The 25,010-nt window shown below is 32.9% G+C and overlaps 4 protein-coding genes, 1 long non-coding RNA gene, 1 other non-coding gene and 1 pseudogene across 7 annotated transcripts; 3 read left to right on the forward strand and 4 right to left on the reverse strand.

The window, feature by feature from the left end:
• The first annotated feature begins 722 nt into the window (after positions 1-722).
• On the forward strand, positions 723-4,179 carry LOC100527796 (ribosome biogenesis regulatory protein homolog). Its single transcript, XM_003542637.4, has 8 exons — positions 723-1,084; positions 1,160-1,310; positions 1,586-1,637; positions 1,791-1,919; positions 2,541-2,658; positions 3,407-3,590; positions 3,711-3,824; positions 3,927-4,179. The coding sequence occupies exons 1-8, from the start codon at positions 981-983 to the stop codon at positions 4,071-4,073; spliced, it is 999 nt and encodes a 332-aa protein (XP_003542685.1). The 5' UTR covers positions 723-980; the 3' UTR covers positions 4,074-4,179.
• Positions 4,180-5,096: 917 nt separating this feature from the next.
• Positions 5,097-7,125, forward strand: LOC100817019 (adenine nucleotide transporter BT1, chloroplastic/mitochondrial-like; annotated as a pseudogene).
• Positions 7,126-8,506: 1,381 nt separating this feature from the next.
• On the reverse strand, positions 8,507-11,807 carry LOC100817549 (DEAD-box ATP-dependent RNA helicase 52B). The gene is made up of 6 exons (XM_003541457.5): positions 10,926-11,807; positions 10,728-10,811; positions 10,371-10,613; positions 10,057-10,224; positions 9,846-9,959; positions 8,507-9,428 (listed from the first exon to the last, which is right to left on the reverse strand). The coding sequence occupies exons 1-6, from the start codon at positions 11,433-11,435 to the stop codon at positions 8,787-8,789; spliced, it is 1,761 nt and encodes a 586-aa protein (XP_003541505.1). The 5' UTR covers positions 11,436-11,807; the 3' UTR covers positions 8,507-8,786.
• Positions 11,808-13,329: 1,522 nt separating this feature from the next.
• On the reverse strand, positions 13,330-16,327 carry LOC100792201 (uncharacterized). 2 transcript variants are annotated; one of them, XM_006594216.4, is made up of 4 exons: positions 15,180-16,327; positions 14,002-14,181; positions 13,854-13,923; positions 13,330-13,745 (listed from the first exon to the last, which is right to left on the reverse strand). In XM_006594216.4, the coding sequence occupies exons 1-4, from the start codon at positions 15,437-15,439 to the stop codon at positions 13,653-13,655; spliced, it is 603 nt and encodes a 200-aa protein (XP_006594279.1). In that variant the 5' UTR covers positions 15,440-16,327; the 3' UTR covers positions 13,330-13,652. The 2 variants fall into 2 exon arrangements, with proteins under 2 accessions (XP_006594279.1, XP_003542687.1); XM_003542639.5 differs by having other exon boundaries at positions 13,854-13,905; positions 15,180-16,322.
• A 4,089-nt stretch (positions 16,328-20,416) lies between these two features.
• Positions 20,417-21,983, forward strand: GLYI-19 (putative lactoylglutathione lyase). The gene is made up of 3 exons (NM_001249520.2): positions 20,417-20,877; positions 21,061-21,166; positions 21,472-21,983. The coding sequence occupies exons 1-3, from the start codon at positions 20,735-20,737 to the stop codon at positions 21,724-21,726; spliced, it is 504 nt and encodes a 167-aa protein (NP_001236449.2). The 5' UTR covers positions 20,417-20,734; the 3' UTR covers positions 21,727-21,983.
• LOC121173307 (uncharacterized) lies at positions 20,428-23,038 on the reverse strand. The gene is made up of 3 exons (XR_005887879.1): positions 22,729-23,038; positions 21,559-21,770; positions 20,428-20,746 (listed from the first exon to the last, which is right to left on the reverse strand). It is a non-coding gene; the product is annotated as an uncharacterized lncRNA (long non-coding RNA).
• Positions 22,915-23,010, reverse strand: MIR319N (microRNA MIR319n). Its single transcript, NR_126660.1, has one exon. It is a non-coding gene; the product is annotated as a microRNA MIR319n (primary transcript).
• Positions 23,039-25,010: the final 1,972 nt, after the last annotated feature.

Below are 25,010 nucleotides of genomic sequence, written 5' to 3' on the forward strand. Positions count from 1 at the left end.
ACTTGTTTTTCTTTTTCTTCTTCTTTTTTTTAGTATTACCAGAACGAAGTATGAGTCTCTTAATTGTTGCAGGACAGAGGGATTGAGGTTAGAAGTTATTATAAAATGTTGTTTGTGTATCTAACACTTTATGCCTATGGTAATGGAAGAAGAAACTATTTTTAGTATTTTTAAAATAAAGTTTATCAATCTAATAATATAACCAGGTGATATTATAACAACAATTCTTTTTTTGCATAATTTAGAAATTTTTAAATATTTAATTAATTAATAATTATTTAGTTGTATTTTAAACAATATATTATATGATAAAATAAAGTGGAATAAGTATCAATTAAATTTAAATAATATAAAAAAATTAATATCTACTTTGTGCAAATTTTGAATTCAACTATTCCATGAATGGAATTTATTTTTGGCAAAATAATATTAAAAGTTTCATTTTATAAGAATTTAATATTTGATATCAATTAATCTTGGTTTAGCACAATAAAATATAATTACTACTTTATTTTTATTATACTCTCATAGAAGCACGTGTTTTTAATGTTCGACTTATATAATTTGGATTCAAAATTTTTATCAATTAAATTTAAATTTAAATCATTTTTAAATTACTTTACTAAAAAAATCAATTTTTTATATATAAAAAACAAGTTTTTCATTAAAGTTAAAAGTTTTTTTTTTCTTACGTAAAATGTATTGCAGATACTTTACTTACAGACCCTTTTTTTAAAAAAAATTTTTGTCAACACAGTACAAAAGAGCCAACCCAGGCCCCAAAAGACCCAAGACTCCTAATAGTAAGCGAATGAAGGAAACCCTAAATTGCAGAGGAAACGGTGCAAAATAAGCCCAACAACAAAAGACAACTAACGAGGAAACAACGTTACTTTCTTCATTATCGTGCAACATAGCACAAAACCCTTAAGCCGTTAAGCACCTTCAACGCCGCCGTAGTTTGTTATTGGTTTGGTTTGATGGAGATGGAGGGTGAGAAACAGCACAAGTTTGATGTGGACCTCGGCAACCTCATGGCTTTCGATTCCTATCACACCTTCCCTTCTCAACCATCTCTTTCCAGGTACCTTCTTCTTCTTCTTCTACTTCTTCTTTTTCGTTTTTTGACACTGCCCTTACTCACGTTAATTGAACACAGGGAGGACCTCATCAAACAGTGTTTACTGAAAGGCACTCACTTGGTTCAAGCTATCGCAGATGCCCTCTTTATCTTACCATCGACCGAAGATTTGGATGGACCCCTTGTCACCTTGCCTCCCCCACTCACTAAATTGCCTAGAGAAAAACATGTAACCCCTCACTCCAATCTCTTCTTTTAAATTCAATAAATTATTATTTTTTAGTTGTTCCTTTAATCTTGAAATTCTCTGCATAATCTCAATCTTTATCCCCTATTGTATTGCAACTTTCCAAGGGCTAAATAAAACCCTCTTCCTCTATGTATGTGTTGGCATTGATATTAGCTTTTCACTTGTCTTCATTTTATCTTTGTTCTGTACTTCTAGTATTTTGCTATGTCTAGTCGGTTTAAACATTGGGTCATCGATTTTTGTGATGCTTTCAGCTGCCAAAACCAAAGCCTCCTACTAAATGGGAAGCTTTTGCCAAAAAGAAAGGTTAGTCTATTCGTGCTTCTGCGCGTGTGACTCTCAAATGATTTACAGCATGTAATCTCGATGCTGTTTATGCAGTTTGTGTTTGGATTAGTGTTGTTTTTTAGTTTTTTTACAAGTTCAATGCCTGAATCTTAATCCTGTGTTATTTTGCAGGCATACAGAAACGGAAGAAAGACAAAATTGTATATGACGAGCAGTCTGGAACCTGGAAACGCAGACATGGGTATGATCGTGCAAATGATGAAGAAGCTATACCTATCATTGAGGCAAAACCAACTGATGGTAAGTGATTGAACATGCCTTTCTTCACGAACTGCTATTATGTTTCTCTTGATGCCCATGTATAAGGTGTAGACCCTCTTCTTTGAGTTGCACTGTAGGGAACCAACAGAACTACTACGCATGTTAGGAATAGGATAAAACTTTAACATAGGCCAATTCTTCGTAGACTTGTATACTCAACAGTACTGATTGAAAGGAATCCTATTTAGAATTGACTCTTTTGAAGATCCATATAAAATGGAAACATTTAGATATATCAGAGGGCATGCTCAATGCTTAATCATAACATATAGTTGGCCTTGTGGGTTTCCAAGAGCATGTTATTTTGGAATTTGGAATTTGGAATTTGGAATAAAAATTTGGAATTTTGGGGCACATTGTTATTTTGGATATGAAGATTCTTGCATGTGATAATCTGGATAAAGTTATTTCAGATCATATATAAATGTTATGTAAACCTATTATGGCTGATGTTATTATTATTTTTCTGACTTATTTGAACATTTCCATCTTTTCATGAGTGTATACTTGTAATTCATATTTTTCTGGGGGTACTTTTGTACAGTAATCACAGCTATTAGTATGGCGTATCAATAATGGATGGTGTGAACATTTTTGCAGATCCAGAAGAGGATCCTTTTGCCAAAAGGAAAGAAAATAAGAAGAATAGAATTGAAAAACAGGAGAAAAATCGATTACAGAACTTGAAAGAAGCTGCAAAATTTGGTGCTTTACCAAGGTTTGTCAAGTACCTTTTTTTCCAATTAACCTTGAAGCTTTTGCAGCATGGGATCCTATTTGTTTCTGTTCATCAGAATATTCATCATTGGCTTTTAGCTGTGCTTATTTTGTGGATCATTGACTGTATTCCTGAATGAAATCAATAGAGACGGGGTCAGACCTTAGCCTTTTATTTTGCCATTGGAGTCATATATCTCACCTTGGGCCATTGCCTACTTTCTTTTCTAGAGGACTCTACTGAAGTTGCTTCTGCTGAACTTAACAAAAACCTAATGAGATATGCATATCCTTTTTATGCTTTTGTCTTGGGTCAATACTGCTTTTTATTTATTACTCCAAAGCCATATTTACTTTTGGTTACTGATATGCAATATTCTCAATGGACAATCTTATCCTTGTTATTGGTGACACCTCAACTTCATTTGATTGTTTATCTCTGTCCTTCCTCACATTTGGTAATGTCCCCAACTTTCGGAGGACTAAATAATCTAAAGGCAACCGCCTCTCAAAAAATAGTGTTTTATTAGGTCTGAATTCTAGAATGGAGCCTTTCTCGTGTCTAATAATGGATGTAGATGCCTCTCAAAAAATAGTGCCAACTTTGCCTAGTTTGTTTGAGGGTTTTGAACTAGTGTTTAATTAATTAATTTATTTATTCGATATATATATCTTTTATTTTGCTACCCATTGCAAATATTCATGCTACATTCTCTCTTGTAATGAAATCTGAACAAATTATAATGCAGCCATGTTCAGTTGGCTGCTACAGCTTTGCCTATAACAGGAACTCAAGCAGCGCCCAAGAAAGTTACAAAGGATGAACTAGGTAATGTAGCAGGAATTGCAGCAACTGCAACAGCCAGTGGGGGAAAGTTTGACAAGAAATTGGCAGGTGAAAAGCCTCAGAAACATGAAGGAAAATATCGGAAGGTTGTGCGCTGTGCTCTCGCTGATATATGTTTCTCTTGTCCGTGTAAATTATTATATATAGAAGCACCCAATTTTTAACTAAATTGGCTAATCAACTTCTTTTGTTTTGTTTTCATCTAGTTCCTGCCAGTGGTGGAAGGAACCGGGATAGGATCCCTGGAGAGGGAGCAAACTGAAAAAATATTGAACAAGATCATCTCCAAGAATTCTCATAACATACTCAACGTTGAAAAGGTACTTGCATTAGAGTCCTATAGTAGTAATGACTTGGATTTCTCAAATATACTAGTTTTTATTAACTTTTTTTTTTTGTCAAAATTGATCTCTGTATTCTAGGCTGTCACGATGCACAATGTGAAGAAAGAGAAGAAACGAAGGAGCGAGAAAGGAAAGGCTTCAGCAACTACTGACAAGAAATTGAAAACTCAGAAAAAGTCTTTTAAAAAGGGAAGCTCCAAGAAAGGCAAGGCGAAAGGAAAATAGTTTAGATTTTATAAGAAAAAGTTTTGTAGAGTTCTTGGAAACTCTGTTTACTGGTTTCAATTTTTGTAGACGATAATTTCATGTATCAATCGCCATCCTTTTTTTATTTACCATCTATGATTAATTCAGCTCTATTAATTGACAATTTTTTTAAAAAAGTACTTTTAATTTATGAAATCAATGCCTAAATATATGTCACGTATAAGGTTATTAAACTTGAGAGTTTATGCATACTCGTGAGAGTTTTATAAACTCAATTTGTAGATTCAATTCGTAGACTTGTAAGAGTTTATTTCATATGAAAATAATAGCAAAATATCTCTAAATAATATATTAATTAAATATTTCAATAATATAATAAAATAAAACAATAAATCATAAAGTTCAAAATATTTAAAAAATCAAGTTTAGTAATAATACATCACTACTAAATAATCTTATAGAGGTTATAATAATGATAAATTATTCTCATTGAGGATTTGTTTGTATTTGAGAATAACATGTTAAATGAAGGTATATTGAATACTAAATAGAAAATAATAAAAATAATTTATATTTTGATCTAATTTTTTTAACTTACTATCTGGTTGACTCATAATAAATTCGAGAATTTAACAAGTTTATTTAGAGTTTATTCAACAAAAAATATAAATCAGAATTTGCTTTGGCTCTGTCACTCATCCGAGTTAGGCATAGTAGCACTGCAAATTACACCATCTCTTCCTCTCTTCCCTTCGTTGTGTTGTCTTCTTTGCTGAGGCAGAGAAAGAATAGAGTTTCTAGCTTGTGTTCTTCATCAAAATTCTCCACCCAACAAAAATTCTCAACTTTACATTTGGTTTGGTCTTCGTTGTTCCCGTTGAATTATTCGTTTTCAGCTAATTTAGTTTATTTCATCTCCTAAATTTGCATATTCTTACATGCCCGTTTCATCTTAACCATCTCCATCCTTATAAAACTTCCAAAGCTTCAATTTTAAACAGAGAAGCAACTTCGTATATTGGTATTGAAAACTTGGTATTCATGGGTAGAGGTAGGTTGCAAGTGCAAGGTGTTGAATCTGGAAATGATGATGTAGCAATATGTAGTTCTGGAATCAAGTTGGGACGGTATTCACTTGAGAGTAAAGTTCGTCCAACTAGTTTATTTGCAGGCGTTGGTCAAGCAGGATTTGGTTTTGGGATTTCACCAAATCCTCCAACTGCTACTACTAGAGACAGCGGCACCAAACCTCCATTGATTAATTCTTCCACGAAATATGTTTTAATGCCTGAAACGGGTCTTTGAAGCAGCACGGGGTTTCAAGGGTATTGAGTGGTGAGGCAGTTGAAGTTGATGAGGAAGGCCATGGCATGAAGAAGGGAAAAAAGATGAAGGGGTTTAAATTAAAGTTTAAGATTGGAATCCATCATTGAGGTTGATGAGTGGGCAATTGCTGGTGCAGTGTCAAGAACATCAGTGGCACCGTTGGAGACCATAAGGACCCATTTGATGGTGGGGAGCTGTGGACATAGTACAATTCAAGTGTTTCAATCTATTATGGAGAACGATGGATGGAAGGGCTGGTTCAGAGGCAATTCTATGAACATCATCGGAGTTGCGCAAGCAAGGCCATTGAGGTGAGTAGACATGATGCTTTTTAATACTAGATATCATCATAAATGGGAGTTTTTGGATAACTGATGTCACTAAATTCTTTATCTCACATTTCCATTATTTGGAATGACTTGATTATTTGGTTTCTTATCCATGAAAGATCAAATTATGGCCTAGTTTGCTGGAATGAACATGGACTGTTATGGACCTATGGTTTAACACACTGAAGATGACATCACTTTAATTTCTGAAATAATTAAAGTTCCTGTTCCTGTATACCCTGCTGCTTCGGAATTTTCCTTTTCTTTCTCTAAATATCTGATTGGTTATTGATATACATATTTAGCATATGGGTGCATATTTTGCATATTATTCATCACTTTTGTACTTCAATGTTGGCTGACTGACAGATAGTATAATTATCATTACCACTTGTTAAACTAGGGGTCAATCATTTCATTTTGTAGCCTAAAACTTCATTTCATTGGTTAATGACATTAGGTGGAACATGCAGTTATTTGCATATGACACTGTCAAGAAGCAACTATCTCCGAAACCTGGAGAGCAGCCAAAAATCCCAATTCCCCCCTAATCAATTGCAGGTGCTGTTGCTGGTGTTAGCTCAACCCTATGTACATACCTCTTGAACTACTCAAAACTCGCCTTACTGTTCAGGTATGGCTCATAGAGCTCTAGTGATCTTGCTCTCATTTATGCTCCAATTGATGTAAATTCATGCCACTACTCAAATTGCAGAGAGGGGTGTACAAGAACTTACTTGACGCATTCGTGAGAATTATTCAAGAGGAAGGTCCTGCAGAATTATACAGAGGCCTCACCTCTAGTCTAATTGGTGTAGTCCCTTATGCTGCCGCAAACTACCTTGCTTATGACACACTTAGAAAAGCTTACAAGAAAGCTTTCAAAAAGTAAGAGATTGGGAATGTGATGACTCTTCTAATTGGATCAGCTGCTGGTGCAATTTCGAGCAGTGCAACATTTCCACTTGAGGTGGCTTGTGAGCATATGCAAGCTGGGGCACTAAATGGAAGACAATATAGGAACTTGCTTCATGCCCTTGTGAGTATACTTGAAAAGGAGGGAGTTGGTGGCTTGTATAGAGGCTTGTGACTAAGTTGCTTAAAATTGGTTCCTGCTGCTGGGATTTCTTTCATGTGCTACGAAGCTTGCAAGAGGGTACTTGTTGAAAATGAACAAGATTAATAACAAGTGGATGACTGCAGATTCTTTGCATGGGATTTATTGGCATTGTTTTGTGGTTAGGAAAAGGGAACTAATTTGTCGAGCTAATTTTTGGTTTTGCAGATTTTGCTTTTCCTTGCATATTTGGCCATTTCAACTAGGGTGTTTTTTTTTTATTATTATTATTATTAGTGGGAAAATAACCAGGGTGTTTCTTTAAAGTTGTATTGATTACTGACTCTGATTTATTTTACAATCAATTGTCTTTCATATTTTGTCTTTGGTCTTGGCTGAGAATACACAAGTTGTAAGAGAGTTGTATCTGTTGCAATATTGAAAGATCGCGCGATAACCGAAGACCATGTTTCCGAGAGGTCAATAAGTGCATAACCGACGTGAAAATCAGAAGCTATGGACTAAGGTGAAAATAACGTGATTGGTTGTGGAAATGAATTGCACCAATCATCTTTAATATGGTTGTTTAACCTTATTTTTATCGGGATATATTACACAAACTCTTCTTAAAATTATAAAATTGTCTCAATTTATACTTATATAAAGTATATTAAATTAATTATTATTTCCTGATAACTAATTTAAAATATATAACTAAAATTATCTAAGTGCAAATTTAATTTTTAATTTTTATCGATGTTTATTTTTATTATACTTTTCTTAATCTTATTTTAAAGATTTACTTTGATTCATTTTCTTTTAAACTTGGGACATGATTTTGATCCATTTTTTCACTAATTTAAGACACAAATTTTGCTCTATATGATTTACCTACACAAACTAACAAATTCTGTTGTTCTAACAAAAGAAAAGCCTACATTATAAAAAATAAACCTTTTTTGTAAAAGGTGTAAGAAATAAAGCTACTAACTGGAAAATAATATTAAATTTATCAATTTTTCCATTGTTCATTAAACTCACTTTACACACTATCATCACCTATATCAATTGAATCTTATAGGTAGAAATTATGAGTGTTGAATCTATAATAATATATAAAAGAGATATTTTCTTTTCGTGTACATATTTTTTTATATATATTTTGGCTCCTGAAATATTCTGCAACTGCAATATATGCATCATCAATTAAAGAATAAAATGGGAAATTAAATGAATAAATGGGAAAAAAAAAGAACGCGTACACAAAAAGTAAGTGATGAGAACGTAACTGTTCATTCTCTTTGTGCTTCATGTTTTTTCCATCCCACAAACTAACACAATTGTTCCATTTTCAATTTAATCTGCCCGACTACAGAATAAAAAAAACTCCTAATTTCTACTAGTTATATAACAAGTTCGTTCCAAAATAAAAAACAATCATCTTTTAAATGAATCTAATCAGCACACATTTAAAAAATAGAGAAGGAAAATGACTAAAAGTGTGACTTAGCCATTATTTTACCATTTATTTAATTTAATGCTTTATCCAAAATAGTAAAAATTTATCAAAGTCACTTTAAATTTAATTAATTTAATTTAAATATAAAACCAAATTAAGTGATTGAATTTTATAATTCTCTAACAAAAAATTCAAATTGCGTAAAAAAAATAATTATCTTCAAAGTAAATCCGATCAAATTCAGAAACATCCTTAGTCATAGTTACACAATAAAATGACATTAGATTGAAAAGTTGATCAATATATTCCGTAACTAAAAAGATCTAAATTAACAAAAAACATAAACACAGTACATCAAAAAAAAAATATCATCGTAGTAGCCATAGAACCAGTAGAGACACGGGCAAAATAAAATCCAGCATAGTGTAAAACATACAAATGTTTACTACTTAAAAGACTAGCAATTTCCCTCCAAAATTACTATTAGGCCAGTATATATACATATATAAAGTAGGGTACCCCGCTAAAGCAAAAAAGATGCAGCGAACAACTATACAAGTCTAGTCCCATCCAGTGGCAACAATAGATGCATAACCAAGAGGCCCATCTTCTTCAACCCTACCAGCTCCATTCAACTCACAAAAATCAGTGTGATTATAACTGCCCGCAGATGCAATATTCAAAGTGTCAAAAGAGGAATCTATGTTGGAGTTTTGGATGTCATAGGAGGCATCATCAGCAGTGTAATAAGACTCTACAGCATGATCTGCATTGACATTTGTACTGTAACAGTTGTTATTCTCCACCTCTGCTTCAATAACATTTCGGAAATCACGACCACCATAACTCCCACCACTGCTGTAACGCTGAGCTCCATAGCCTTGACTACCCCCACCAGATGATGAACCCTCTGCATATTGGTTGAGCCAAGATGGAACTTCTTGATTTGCTTCCTGCAAGAGTCCTATAAGCGACTTTGCAATAGGGCTATTCTTATCGCTGAAGAAGGCAGTAGCTAAACCAGATTTGCCTGCACGGCCTGTTCTTCCAATTCTATGTACGTAGTTATCAATGTCTCTGGGCAAGTCAAAGTTTATAACATGAGCCACATGCGGGATATCCAAACCCCGTGAAGCAACATCAGTTGCAACCAAAATGGGAGTCACACCAGATTTGAAGGATCTTAAAGCCCGTTCCCTTTCCTAAACATACAATGTAACAAGAATCACTGAATTAAAAATAAATCTCTCACTTGGACAAATACAGCATAAAATTATTGTGCAAAAGCAGAAAACCATTAGCAGCAATAGAGCAAACTACACTACCACCCATCAACGTTTCTTGGGAATACACATGACCCCTCTACTTCTTTAAGGTATACAGCAACCCCCTAAAATAAAGGGTACACTGATATATTTTTTGTTACTTGGGTACGAGCGAGTCAATGTAATGTAAGGAGTGTTAGTGTATTTAGCTAGCATTAATGGAGGGACTAAAAAAGGAAGGAATACATAAAAGTGTACCTAAGCAATAAAGATAAACCTATAGCGATAAGGCATAAGCGAAGAAGGAACACGAATAACAAAAGAAGAAATAAATGGAAGGTAAAACATGCAAACCATTTGAACTTTGTCACCATGTATGGCAACAGCTGAAAAGCCACTTCTCAACAACCAACCTTCCAAAACATCCGCTCCTCTCTTAGTTTCAACAAATACAAGAGTCAAAGCATGCTGCATTGCAGAAGACAGAGAGCTACACAAAATCAAGTATCCAACAAACAACACTTAAGAAACAATTGTCAATGGAGCAAAAACAAACACTTCGTACCTTCCCATTGAACCCATGCACACTTTGACGTCGTAGATGTTTAATAAGATGGTCCCTTTTGTCCATATCCTGTACAGGCTCAATCTTCTGCACAATCAGTTCAGTACTCGATCCAACCCTTCCAACAGACAGGAATATGTAGTTGGATAAAAAGTCCGATGCTAGCTTCTGCATCACCAATGAAACAATACATCAAAAGGAGGTAATTCATAACAAAAAAAAAAAACAGTATTAAAGCATATAGAAAACATTATTATTATTACTATTATAAGCAAATATTAACTAAAGCATGGGCAATGAACTACGTAATTTACCTGTATACCATTAGGAAACGTGGCACTAAACAACAATGTCTGTCTAATACCTGGCGGGGGCATATGCATTTGCTCCACAATCTTACGTATTTGATGCTCAAAACCCATGTCCAACATACGATCAGCCTCATCCAAAGCAAGATACTTTATCTTTGTCAACGAAACCCTTTCTCTTTCAATAATATCCACCAAACGCCCAGGAGTCGCAACCAATATATCAACACCTTTCTTCAAAAGGCGCAGCTGTCTCCATTTTTGAAAAGTTAGAACTTAAAAGCAACCAAGTTAAAGAAAAAAAAAATAAAGATAATAGAACATCCACTTTCTAGAAGGGCCTATGTAATGGAAAGCACACACCTGCTGAGTAATAGGAGCCCCACCATAGGCAACCACAACCTTCACTCCAGTTTGATACGCGAATTTATTGGCTTCGTCGCGTATCTAAGAAATATCATAAATAAATATTCAACCAGTTTTGAATTTATTTAAAAAAGAAAAAGAAACTAACAGCATAAAACAAAAAGACAGAGAGCAGAAATAAGTATATAAATAAACCTGGCATGATAACTCCCTGGTAGGAGAAAGAATAAGTGCGGCGGGGTATGCAATAGCGGCACCAGGAGATGGAATTGATGAAAACCCAGAACGATAACGACCCTTCAAAATCCCAGATATAATGGGGAAGCAAAACGCAGCCGTTTTGCCCGAACCAGTCTGTGCGCACGCCATAAGGTCGCGTCCCGCACTCACGATGGGAATCGCGTGGCGCTGAACTGGCGTGGGCTTCACGTACTTGCAACGCTCGATGTTCCTCTTCAAGCCTTCGTCCAAGTCCGCTTCATTGAAGGTGTTCACCGGCGCAGGCACGTCCTTCCCACTAGCCTCCACCGGTACAGACTCGTACGCCTCGAAGTTAATAGCGTCACCGTTTCGTGCTTCGTCTGCAGGGAGGAGCCGGGAAGAGGGATCGCGGGGGCGAGAAAAACCACCACGGCCACCGCCACGTGGTCTAGCGCCACGGCGGAGTCGTGGAGGGACACAGGGCGAGGCATAAGACGAGGGCATGGTTAGTAGTAGTGAAGAAAAAACAGTGTAGTGAGGAAGAGTATTGTAGTATAAGTAGGAATGAGAGTGGCTCTGAAAACGACGGGTCAGGTGCAGAAAAGAAGACAGAGGAGGAGGAGGAGGAGGAGGGAGAGGAGTGGGGTCCACTTTGTGGTGACGTGGGAGGGGAGCATCACGTGAAATATCTTTTCCGTAGTGAACAGGTGTAGAAAGGGGATTGGAGGAAAAGTGGTTATTTGCAGGGTCTGAAGATGAAATAAATGTTGGCGTGTTTAATACTATTCCATTATTCCAAAACCCAACCCTTCTGTCCCAGACGCAAAACTACGCTTCAGGAATACAAGTAACGTTTCATCTCATCAGTATTTTTTTTTATTTAATTATATGTTGATATATATTAGATAAATATTATTTTTTATTGGTAAGAAATAATTTTTTTTTACCTAAAATACATATTTTTAAGAATCTCTCATTCTCGGGTCAATTTATTTTAATGAAAAAGAAATTATAATAAATAATTTTTTCACCTCTTAGGATATATGAAAGCAACATTAGAGACATTTTTTTTATTTTTTAAACACACAATTAATCTTCATGTTACTGTAATCTTTTTTCATCGTAAATGTATAATTAAAATCCGAGTAAAATTAATACACTCGGGAATCAAATGGTGTATATTTAGATTTTGAATAACTAATTAATTAGGTACATGTTTACGTTTTGAATGACTAATTAATTTCTTTTCAATTTTCAACCGAGCCCGTTTTCATTTTCAAGAAAACGTAACATTTTTTTTGTTTTTTTATTTTTGGCATTATTTTGAAAATATTTCTAAATAAAAAAATATTTCGAAAGTACTTATAAATTTAGAAAACCTTTACTCCCCATGATCGTGATCCTAATCAGGTTTTATCATATAACGTTTATTTTGCTATTTTTGCCTTACTACTGAAGGTTGGGTCAACTAATAAATAAAATGTTTCGTACATTTAATGGACGAGTTTGTTTAAACTAAAAAAAAAAAAAACTTTAAACCAAATGATTTCTATATAAGTATTTTTTTTTTAAAAAAAATATGATTTATTCCTTAAAATAAACAGAAAAATACTTTTTTAAAATAAAAATAGTTTAACCGAACATACTAAAAGTAAATAAATAATTACTTACTTAAAATAAATATTTATTTCAACAAATAAGTTTAAATCAAATCATCATATAACGTATCCCTCATTTTGGGCCAGGGCATGGACATAGCTGGGTCATGGGTATGGGTTTGCAAGAACCCCATTCCTTTTTATTCAGTATCAAACTTCTTGCACTCCTACTATTACTTCAAGCACTTCCCATTCATTAGTTGTTGCTAATCCTATTATTTACTTCTTCAGCATGCAGCCGTAAACTGCCAGAGTCGAGACCAATTTAATGGCATACCCAATCCAAATGGCCAAAACCATACAAAAACAGAGAGAATAAATATAGGACAAATTCATCTCTCTATCTCCCTCATCACTTTCTTTCTTACCTATATCTACCCTTTCATTGACTATATTTCTCTCCTTTATACCAAACACGACCCTAATGTAAGAGATTCCATAGAGCTTTCATTTTGCCACATAATCAACCTCAACCATCAGAGTAAAGTAGCCTAAGTACACAAAACCTTTTTTTTTCAACAAAAAAAAGCCAATTCCGAAAAGAAACATTATGCTAATCCAGTAATCTACAACGATTTTACATTTTTACTTTCCATGGGAGGACGGAAAAAGGACATTCCCCTCTTGACGTAACATGATAAACTATAAAGCATGTGCTTAACTCAATCAAATAAGTCTGCATTTTAAGTAGTGCTAAGCTCCCCACAGTAGTCCACCGGGTAAACAAGCAAAACTGAAAATGCAAAAATGCTTGCTATGATATCATTAACTGAAGGCGTCCAATTGATAGAACTGAAAACTTTACCCACAAGTCCTATATCTCTACCTGTAGCAACTAAGACCAGCCGCATTACCATCACTCTAACCTAATGTAATTGTATGGATGAAAAGAATTTTTTAGCTCTCACTGTTAGCACCAGTTTAGGAAAGCATAACATGTAATACAACATGCTACTTGGAGACAAAACTTCAAACCACATAGCAAGGGCTACCAATCAATCATTGACATGTGTTAGAAACTCTTTATCTAAGTCAGTACTATTCCTCACTTGAATCATGAGGCTTAATCTGTACGGAGTTCATCGTAATATTGAGGCCGCAGCGTCCCAAAAATGAGGCAAGGGATTACTACCATGCAAGCCATAAATAGTGTAAACTGCAGAACACAGAGCAATGAGGTGGTTAGCACAATTTTACCTTTTGGTTGTACTACATAAAACAAGAATGAAAACACAATAAATGTAAAACAAAACTGTTGATATACCAGAAGAGGAAGTGTCAAGAAACTCCATATTGGCCACAAAGCAAAGGAGAACCTAGAGAGGCAAGGGATACTGAGTCAGCAAAACAAGGAAACAGTTAAACATAACATACAATTGAAACAAAAGACGGAAGATCTGGTCATTGCTTACAAGCAGAAGGAGATGATTCCAAATACTGTGGCGAATGGCAACACAGAGATGCTTGTTATTTCCCATTTTTTTAATCCCCATTTTTCATCAAACCTTCGAGCACTCCAGGCCAAGGTAGTTGTATAAATGAAAATCATTATATTCAAACCAATACCGATCATCCCAAGATATAAAGGCGGTCTGCAATAAAATTAAGGAGAAGATCATGAAAATTGTGATACTGATATAAAGTCAAGTAATAGAATCTAATCTATCAGAATCACAACAACTATAAAATTTGCAGATTTCTTCATTAGTGTTCAAAGTTAGACATCTTCAAACAGGTACAGCCATACTCATCATTATGCATCATCAAAACAGGTACAGGATCATGTTATGAGATACAGAGTATGGACTACTTTTATGTTCAGGATTGATGATTTAATCTTTTGCATGCATGCCCTGCCTTGTGGTCTGGTCTTATGACTTGTAATGTTCGCTTCCAATTAATTAGACAACAATCAATAAGTTGTTTGAAAGCCAAGTTAGAGGAATAACAATGTAAAAAAATATGGACACAAATATCCTAATTGAAAAATAACCATAGACTAGAGCTTCTCCGAGTAAAACATGCAAATAAATATCATTCCCTCTCCTCCATCCATTAAATAGACCAAAAGGCTAACCTGGTTTTTATTTTATAATGAGAAGCATATGCTAATAAATACATTTTGGTTTTCTATAATTTCTACACCTTCTAAAATGTACAGCTATAGGATAAGACTAAATTTATTGATCATTACGTACAATTCTATTAAGATATTGTATAGAAGTGAGATTTCTTCAAATTTTTTTTATTTCAGAATAAAAAATAAAAAGATTTTGAACTGGATAACACATTTTGGCTTATGCATTGCCATGACAATTAAGTAAGAAAACACACTTGAATACAACACTCCCCGACTGTTCATAGCTCACAATGTTGTGAACTTAATAGTAAGCAAGACCAACAGGGTCTTGAACTGATGATATTGAAAACATTTGCTGCTATCATGGTTGGTACAATAAAAATTCGTGAATAGTCCGCACATAAGCAACGTTTTAATAATGAACTTTGAGATAATTGAAAGTACCACTGGCAGTTCATAAGTATAATTCAAACCACATCAAGCATGAGACTGCAATTTGAATGCTGTTACCTTTTAATTCGGTTGTCATGGCACAATAGATATATCAAATTGGAATGTTGATCACCAAAGTATAGAATGAAAGCAGCAGAAGCAAGCCAAAGGAAATTTTCCAGCATCTCAATCCACGTCCTAGGCGGAGGACTCGGGGCCAAAAAGGGGCGGTGCCTTGAGCATGCATCATCCTCTAGGTCATCACCACTGCTTGCATACCCCTGGCTATGCCTCTGCCTCATTAATCCACCTCCCCCACGCGGGGTTCCACCAGACATTGCAATGCAACAAACAGATTACACTAACACCACCTACCAACTAGTAACAACACAAACCACCACAACCTGTCTAGATCCTCACCCTTCTATTCCCAAGACCAGCCATCCAATTATGCAATACAAACAACAATCTTCCACAAAATTAACAAATAAAACATCTCTGATCTAATTTAATCACTCCAAAAAAAAATTCCAGTGATCTATTGTACAGTTCCCAAATCCTAATCACGCACTACCAAGCAACCCCTTTTGGATGATAATGAAATTCATGATCTACTACAAATTCACACAACACAATATCAGACACACCCAACCGGGGCATAGAAATCACCGCCACATATAAAAATCTCAACCTACGAATCCGGTGAAAGAAAAGGACCTTTAAACAATGACCCTCGCCAACCTCCAAAAGCCACGTATGCAATTAAATCTCTTCCAATCCAATCTAATAATAATAAATAAAAAGGGAAAAAATGCGAATTGGGAATTCAATAATCTAGCAGAACTGAAGAGCCATTACAGGAAATTGGAGGACACCCAGTTGAAGTGGAGGGGCAAAAACACTGAATCTTAAAGAAAGATAGGATTTTGATTTGATTTGAGTGAATCTGCGATTGGGTGGGTTGAAGTGATGAGTTAGGCAGTTGTTGGGTGAGGGCGCGCGCACATGCGTGAGCGTTTTTTTCTCTCCTGAGAAAGTAGGAAATGAAATAGGAAAGAAAGACAAAGAGGACAAAGGTATCAGAGTTACTTTACGGTACTCTTGTTCCAAGTTCCTCCATCAAAATCAAAATCAAAATAAACATTAAGATTTGTTGATGTAAGTAAGGGAGATTCGTTTCGTGTGTCTATTTAGGAAGCCTTCGAATCTTCCTCCAACTATTTTTTATTGAAAAAAGTATACATGGAAGCTTGATGATACATGATGACAATTAGGTTAGATCAAAGTCTAATTCTCTTCTTGGCAACAATGGCCTAACTAGTAAAAAGTTTTTTCTTTATATTATTTCTAATTATTTTCTTTTATGTATATATTTGTTTTTCTCTAATTGTTATCTCTTTTAATTTATTCTTTCCATTTATAACTAAATTCAATAAATTTCTAAAAAAAAAAGTCAATAACTAAAAGTAACTATATTGTAATTTCAATTTTTCATTATAAATTTAAAATGTAATTGATAATTGACATATTCAATGGTTTTTTGGAGTAATTACATTTATATATTTAATTTTTTTATTATACTGTCACTCTTTTCTTTATCTATTTTTTAATTTCTCATCATATTATTTATCATAATTACTATTTTTTTTCCTCATATCTCGTTCTTCTTTTTACCTATACATCTCAAAATATGTACTCATTTTCTCCTATCGTGTCTATGAAGGCAAAATTACAGGAGACAGATAATGAGAATGAAATGAGAAGAAATACTAAAAAGGGAAGTTGTTGAAGAGGATCAGGATCATTCATTGAGAAAAAAATCATCTCTGATTATATACTTTTTTTAACCAATCTCAGAAGATATACTTAACTATTAAAATAAGGATTTATAATAATATACTTTTTTCCATAAATATTGAGATGAATTTCAAGATTATATATTTTCTGGATTTTACAGCTATAATTATGTTGTTATTTAAAAGTATTGTTTTACATCTTAAAGAAATTAATTTTCAATTGCTAATTGAGAAACTTCAATAATGGACTTAAAGAAATTATTTAATTCGAATGTATTAAGTCAACAAAGCTTTGCCACAGCATTAATGTTTATTAAATTAAAAGTTACGACGAGTAGTGTGTTAATAATGCATTTACACTTAAAACTTTATTGGCTCTATGCACATGAGCTGGGTCTCCTCTATTTATATGTTTGGTTTATTTTTTAAAAGATAATTTTGAGAGCTGTTAGAAAATTAGTTTTTTTATATATAAAATCAATTACAAATAAATTAAATTAGTATGAAATATTAAAATTGGCTGACTTATGATGACTAATTTATGTTAGAGAGAAATTGGCTAATTAATTTTAGTGGAACCCTTTTCTCAATTACATATTAAATGCTCTTAATAAAATTCAAATAATTTAAACACATATTGATAGTTAAAAAAACATATTAAATACATTTAGAAATGGAATAGAAATAAGAAAAAGCATCAAGATTCGATCCGTTAATTTACGCAATTTTGCAAATAATCATTTGCTTGGTTTCATATTAGAACCAAATAATGCGGATTCAAAATGCAAGAAATCACACACATGTGAAAAAAGATAACAACGGGTTGTTTCGCTCAAGTAGAATGCATTATACCTTTTATATATAAAAGGCAGGAAGTATGGAATATTCATTTTCTCGCCTAAACGGAGGATATAATAGATAATTTATTATAATAGCTGATAATTAATTAAACACTATTAAAAATAAATAATTTTTTTATGAAACCATTTAATAGATAGTTGCACACATGTTTTGAAAATTGAAATCAAGTACATTCTTCTTCGCAGGAAATGTGTGACTCTTCATTCTCCATGTTGTATTAATGGTGGGGGTCATGGTGTGAAAAATATTTCCATTTTCAATGATAAGGAGGAGCTTTGGAGTGAAGTGATGAGGTCAAAATATAAAGGGGGGAGTGGAGAGGGTTTAAGAGGGAGGAGTGCCCACCAAATTCTTCCATTTGGTGGAAAGACATAAATGTTTCTTATGATGAGATTTGTATTAAAGGGTGATTTGAGATTTTTTTTTATCGAGTTAGATCTTCTCTTTTCTTAAAATTCCTAAACTACACCACTTTGCATGTTATATCCCAAAATGCACCAGTTTTAAGCTTCATTGAGAAGTCATAATTTGTTACCTCGACTTTTGAACAGTGGACCATAACCATCAATTTAGGCCCATTATCAGATTGCTCCCATTTAGTGTTTAGGATCACAAGAGGGGAGATAATTGGATCATTATCGACTGATGTGGCTAGTAGCTCGACAGTTAGATTGGCCTAATCAGTTAACAGTTGAAACAATCTGGGAAGTGAGCAGTGAAACACTAGGTGAATGCGTGACGGGTGGGAGTTACAATTGATAAGCGATTGGACCAATCTTTTGCACTATTTGAAATGGACCATAGAAGCGCTTGCTTAATTTAGAAGTTGTTGTCCCTGTAACAAATGTTTTTCGGCGGGGTTGAAGTTTAACAAATACCCAATCACCTTCCCAAAAATTGACATCACATCAATTGTTATCAGCAAAATGCTTCATAGTTTGTTGAGCTTTGATAAGCTTCTTCTTCAAATTAGCGAATACAGCTTCTCGGTCAACAAGAAAGTCATCCATGGCATCAATGTGGGATGTTCCTGCTATATAATCAGGAATATTGGGAGGTTTCTTCCCAAAGGTGATATTGTAAGGTGACAACCTTGTTCTTGAATGAATGAATATATTATATGACCATTCTGCCCACATTAGGAACTTTCCCCATGTCAAATGTTGAAGATGAACAAAAGCTTGCAAATATTGTTCTATTATGCGATTCAAAGGTCGAGGATAAATCACTTTTAAAATAACTAAGTTTACGAGAATTAATTCAAAGAAACTTTCGATTTTAATCAAAATTTATATATTTTTTAGCTTCTGGTCATTTTAAAAAAAATTATAACAAATACATTAATTAATCTAACTTGTAGGGGATTATATGATATACTATGGCAAACAAATAAAGTGAGTAAAAGATGATAAGGTTAGGTGTGACATATTTTTTATTTTTTATTTTTAAGAAAGGTGTGGACATCTTTTAATGATAAAAAAGGTGTGAGGCATTTTCTTTTCTTTCTTATTTTGAATAAAAAAATAAAATTTGTATTTTAAACATAATTTTATTATTGTGCTTATAATTATCAAGAGTCCTATATTGAAAAATTGAAAGAGCTTATATTTATTTAATTACGGATAAAAATTCATAAGCTTGAAAAATTTAATATCATCTATGAATTAAAATTTCAGTAACTGTTACCAGTATTAAAAGGACTACTAAATAAATAAAATTAGAATTTATTATAATGTGTATTAAAAATCATTACGTAAGTAAATTGAATAAATTAATTAGATTAATGGATAGTTAGCTTAAATAAATTAGGTTTGCTCATCAAAAAATAATTTTGGTTTGGATAGTATTTTCTTTTTTTAATTATTATTATTATTTTCTTCATTGGACTGAAACATTTTCCTGAAGTCCAATTAGTTGCGTAGTTGACTAGGTTTTAATTATGCAGCAGGCTGGGCTACTACCCCTCTTCGGCCCATTGATGCAATCAGATTTTATCTTTTTCTTTTTTCGTTTAGTCTACTAGGCTACAGATGCTATGACCCAATAATTATATTTCCTTTCTCTCTTCCACTGGGTCAACTGGGTTTCTTTTTCCAGCCAAAAACTCATTGCACTTAAGCATGGTGCTACTGTGTGATACCTGTGTGGCTACCTTTCATTTTTTTATATATAGTTGATATTACTTTAATACTGATATGAATTAATAAATAGATGTAAATTATATTTTGTAATCATTAAAAATTCATTTCTATTAGATTTTTTATGGAAATTTCTATTAGATAATAACATTAAAAAAAGGCAGCATCAATCAAACGGAAGATCACTTAAATTTGTAGGTGTTTTACTAAAATGATTCGTAAATTGATGATAACTTTCTTTAGTTCCTTTATTTTTCTTCATGTAATAGTTTATTTTAATTAAAAAAATAGAAAGTTAAACCTTCATTACGAGGATGCTAGTTCAAAGAAAATTCATAGTTGGTAGCTTTCTCTGCATGTGGTATTAACAGCTATCGTTTCTTAATGCTTATCCATAATTTCGATCCCTCAGCACTGACATGTTTTTGTCCACTCCAAAAAGTAATAGACCAAGACAAACACAAAACTTGCGTGTCGGAAAACAAGATAAGTGTTACTTGCTGTCGAGACCTGATTCATCAACACGAAATCTACGTGTAACAAAATCCTTCTTTGAATCCAAAGAGAATCCAAATCCAAAGTTGAAACATGAAACTTGTAACACATGCAGAAGAAAATAGTTGCATATTTTTACCAAGTCCCTATAAATAGAAGCACGCATAGCAAGCCATAGGACAACATCACTTTCTCTATCCCCATCCAGAATATTCTTTCATTTCTTTGATTCGCTTAACACTTTTTGCACCGCCATACAACCTTTCAGCACCTGCTTCTCGTTTTGTTTTGTTCTTCATTGTTCTGTCATTGTCATTGACAGAAGCTAAAAGGCAAAGACGGAATGGCCAATCCCCTGCAACTCAAGTCATTGAATCATATCTCAATTGTGTGTGCATCAGTGGAGAAATCCGTTGATTTTTACGTGAACGTTCTTGGGTTTTCTCCTATTAAGAGACCTAGTTCTTTAGACTTCAATGGTGCATGGTATGTTTAACCATTTGTATATATCATTGCAAAAACTTCATAGACATGTTTCTTCAGTTGAAAAACCAATCTGACCAATTTTTTAGTTAATTCAACATGCTATGTAAAAGCAGAAAGATCCCGTTATTGTTATGTATAGAAATTGAATACTAATTGGCTTTTGTTTGATAATGATCCTGGTAGGTTATTCAATTATGGCATTGGCATACACCTTCTCCAATCAGAAAACCCAGAAGGCATGCCCAAGACTGCTCCCATTAATCCCAAGGACAACCACATTTCTTTCCAAGTATTTTTCTCTCTTCCTATATATATGTATAAAGAGAAATGCTTGGAAGACTCACATACTCTTTTGAATATATTTTTTTATTGGTTTAAATTGATTAAAAATAACAAAAAAAATTAAATTGTGAGTCTGATGACATATCTAATGATTATTTTTTAAAATTTTATAGTTTTTAATGAATTTTAATCAATTTTAAAAGGGTGTATCAAATAGGGTGTTACTAACACTCCTCCTAAAGAGAATCATTTAAACTTAAACGCAAAGTCATATCTGTGTATACTTACGGAACAAATTGTGCATTGTTGTAGTGTGAAAGTATAGCAGCGGTGGAGAAAAGACTGCAGCAAATGAAAATAGAGTACGTGAAGAACAGAGTAGAGGAAAGTGGAACCTACGTTGATCAGCTATTCTTCCACGACCCAGATGGCATGATGATTGAAATCTGCAACTGTGACAACATCCCTGTGGTGCCTTTAACAGAGGACAAAGTATGGTCATGCTCACGCTTCAATTGCAATATTCAAAATCACCAGCAGCAGATTCAACAAATGATACCAATGTAGTAAACAAGTTGCAATGACATGCCTGCCTTCAATCCCCGTTAATTCTTGTATATAACGATCACATGTAAACCATGTTGTGTGTTAGCAATAGTAATAAATTTTTCTGAAGAAAGTATAATTAGTAAAACTTTTTCTTTTCATCGTTTTTCTCTTTTGTTGAGTTGGGACTTGGGGTGAATGGGTGACGGTGATCCATTCCTATAGTTCTAGCATGTATTCTAGACTGCATATGAATTGATAACCCATTTGGATTGGCTTCCCCTTCATGTGCAAGGGAGGTTGATTTAACCTTTTATAGTTTCTTAGCCAATGTTTAATGAGAGAATTAAAACAATAATTTTGGGAAAATTTGACAGAGATCAATGCTACAGCACACGATGTCTAGATTTTTAAGGAATTAATGGTAGATGAAGAAATGTGTTGAATTTCTTGAAATACCAACAGTGGTATGGTTATTGAACAGCTAAGAATTTCGTGGCAGACACACAACACGTCTAATGAAGATCAAAATAAAATTCAGTCGTGAGGATCTATGGGAGAATGCTACACAGTGTAAACGTGAAGCAAGCAACTAACAAGCGCTGTGTTTCAAAATAAAGCAAATGGGGTACCATGGATGGAGAAACAATTGATTCAATGGACAGATAAAATGAAAGATCCTTTAAAAATAGGTTTGGTTATGCTACTCATGTACAAGTAAGTTCACTAAAGAGTGAAAGGATGTAGGGGTGAAAATGATAACATATCGGAATATAAAATAGAAAAATGTTAGACATTCTTTAACACAATCTTATGAATGCACTCTCTCTCTGATTATTTGAAATTTTTTTGAAAATTATAAAAGTTTATGATTCTCACAACTTATTTGATCATCTCTCATGATTTGGTACTTTTCAATAAAATTAAATTAATGATAAAAGTGTGCTAGGAGAAAAGTGTCTTGCTAGCATTCCTCACTGAAATAATAAAACTAAAGAACGAAATAAAAGTTTGAACGGTTACCTGTCCATGAGCAAGTAAAGAAAAACAAGTCTCTTCGAAAATGTTCTGAAGTGAATATTATGGTCGTTAAAACATCCCTTTGTGATGGAATTTGCTACATGAAAAAGGAGATGGGGAAATTATAAAGTATTATGATTCCATATTTGAAAATATGAAAATCGCAGTTGCAGACTGAAGATGGTGAAAGTGAAGAAGAAGGGGCTCCCTTCGGTCCAAAACAACATGAAGTTCATGCAGGGTGTTTTGGGCTGCAAGGGAACTCCTATTTCTGCAGCTTTCACAGTTCAAAGAGTATAAATGGACGAGAGTGCAGGTAAGAAGGAAAATGGGCTCCTTTATATTGACTTTGTTTAACTTTGATTCAATTAATGGTCAAAATAATTTAGTTCAATTAAATTTCTTGCATCTAGAAAACAAAAATTAGGTACTCATTTATAACTGAACCTAGCGCGTTACTAAGCATAAAGTACCTTCTTTTTGACAATTCGAGTTTTGCTAGTCCCTTAAGGTATAGTACCTAAGGCCAGGATAGGCATAGCTGTAAAATGATGGTTCATGACTTGTTCGAGCCTCTTTCCTTACTACCAAAATAAAAGATCATGATTCAAAAGTAAACTAATCAATTTTCGTTATTGATAAAAAAAATTCAATTGATAGTAATAGATGCATGTACATAATAAATTGTGCATGCAATTAAATATCAATAGTTATTTTTCTAATCAATAATTTAATTTGTATACTTTACTTTTACTTATTTTAGTCTGTCAAAAAAAACTTTTACTTATTTCAGGAATCTATTCTAAAATTAAAATATAGATGTTGGATGAGGTTTTAACTTTTAATATTAATAACTTGAGTGAAATTGAGTTCAATTTTGTTATGCAAGATTTAGAATTTGAATATTATGAATAAATAAAAAAATGTGATTGAAAAAATATCTTATTAAATGTAATTAGTCAAATTCTTTAATGAACATTAGTTATTAATAAAATTGGTGAATGTAAATACTCTATATTAATGTTACAGTGACAACAATATTTAAAGATATAATACTTAAATAAAAGTCAACAAATATTATCTAACAAAAGTTAACATTCTCATAAGCAATATAAACTAGAGCACTTAAAATTTTCATTTCTCTATAACCATCAAAGAGGAATAAAGCCACTCCATTTCTTTCATTTTTTATAAGCTTTTAGAAAAATAAATGTAATGGAGATAATATACAATTTATAGAGAGTGATTTTTTTTTCAAAAGCCTAATAATAAAAGAAATGAAGAAAAAAGGAAATAGAGAGGATATATACTCCTATATTTGACTTTGAAAGTTACAAGTAAGTGGTTATGCACTTATGCTAGGTCAATTATTGAGTAACTTTTGAAATTGTGAGACATGGCTCTGGTAGTCTCTGAAATTATAAAAATAAAATTAAAATTTATCAGTCAAATTAGTCTTTATCACTAATTCTATTTTTTACTGCATCATTGATTCTGTTATGGGCTATAATAATAATAATTTGAAAATTTTAAAGACTAATAATAATAATAAATAAATAAATAAATAAGATGAACATATTAGAGATTAAAATGACGTAATTTAAATTTAAGAATTTTATTTAATATTTTTTAATTTCCAGAACTATATCAACACTCACTACTAGAAAAGTGGCATTTAGCGACTGAAATCACTGACCGAAATAATTTCGTCGCGTTTAGCAACCAAGATGCTTCTATCATAACTTACCATCGAAGTTGCGACCGAAATTATTTATCGTGACTAACTTACATCAACAATTGATTTAGCAACCGAAATGAAGTGTTGCAAAAAAATTTGGTAATAATTTCGGTTGCGAAATATCTATAAATCAAAACTAATTTAGCAACTGAACTAGCGATCGAAGTAAACTTGGAGATAGCAACCGAATTTAATTCGATCGCTAGTATATGATGGTAGCGACCAAATATATTTTCGGTCGCTATATAACAATTTTGAGGTCTGCAACTGAATTCATTATTTTCTACAATATTTATGAAACTAAATTTTTAATTTATTTTAACTCATAATACATATAAAATATACTTAAATACATTTTATAGTTCAAAGGTATTGAAATTAATATAGTAGTAATATTTTTAAATTAGCAAACAAATATATATATATATATATATATATATATATAATATTTTGTAAATCATAATAAATATATAATATTTTTTATTATACTATGATAATTTGTAATAAAATTAAAAATTTAACATTTACATTTTTTGATTAATATAAA

Source organism: Glycine max, chromosome 13 (genome assembly GCF_000004515.6).
Source record: "Glycine max cultivar Williams 82 chromosome 13, Glycine_max_v4.0, whole genome shotgun sequence".
Taxonomy (NCBI): domain Eukaryota; kingdom Viridiplantae; phylum Streptophyta; class Magnoliopsida; order Fabales; family Fabaceae; genus Glycine; species Glycine max.

Coding starts and splice junctions, on each gene's coding strand:
- LOC100792201 (XM_006594216.4), bottom strand. CDS start 15,439: ATGTCTGGTGGAACCCCGCGTGGGGGAGGTGGATTAATGAGGCAGAGG. Junction 14,182..15,179: donor CATGACAACCGAATTAAAAG/GTAACAGCATTC, acceptor ATTTTATTGCAG/ACCGCCTTTATATCTTGGGA. Junction 13,746..13,853: donor TCTTGACACTTCCTCTTCTG/GTATATCAACAG, acceptor TGTGTTCTGCAG/TTTACACTATTTATGGCTTG.
- LOC100527796 (XM_003542637.4), top strand. CDS start 981: ATGGAGATGGAGGGTGAGAAACAGCACAAGTTTGATGTGGACCTCGGC. Junction 1,311..1,585: donor AATTGCCTAGAGAAAAACAT/GTAACCCCTCAC, acceptor TGATGCTTTCAG/CTGCCAAAACCAAAGCCTCC. Junction 3,591..3,710: donor ATGAAGGAAAATATCGGAAG/GTTGTGCGCTGT, acceptor GTTTTCATCTAG/TTCCTGCCAGTGGTGGAAGG.
- LOC100817549 (XM_003541457.5), bottom strand. CDS start 11,435: ATGCCCTCGTCTTATGCCTCGCCCTGTGTCCCTCCACGACTCCGCCGT. Junction 9,960..10,056: donor TGCATGGGTTCAATGGGAAG/GTACGAAGTGTT, acceptor TCTGCAATGCAG/CATGCTTTGACTCTTGTATT. Junction 9,429..9,845: donor ATGGTGACAAAGTTCAAATG/GTTTGCATGTTT, acceptor TTGTATGTTTAG/GAAAGGGAACGGGCTTTAAG.
- GLYI-19 (NM_001249520.2), top strand. CDS start 20,735: ATGGCCAATCCCCTGCAACTCAAGTCATTGAATCATATCTCAATTGTG. Junction 20,878..21,060: donor TTAGACTTCAATGGTGCATG/GTATGTTTAACC, acceptor TGATCCTGGTAG/GTTATTCAATTATGGCATTG. Junction 21,167..21,471: donor ACAACCACATTTCTTTCCAA/GTATTTTTCTCT, acceptor GCATTGTTGTAG/TGTGAAAGTATAGCAGCGGT.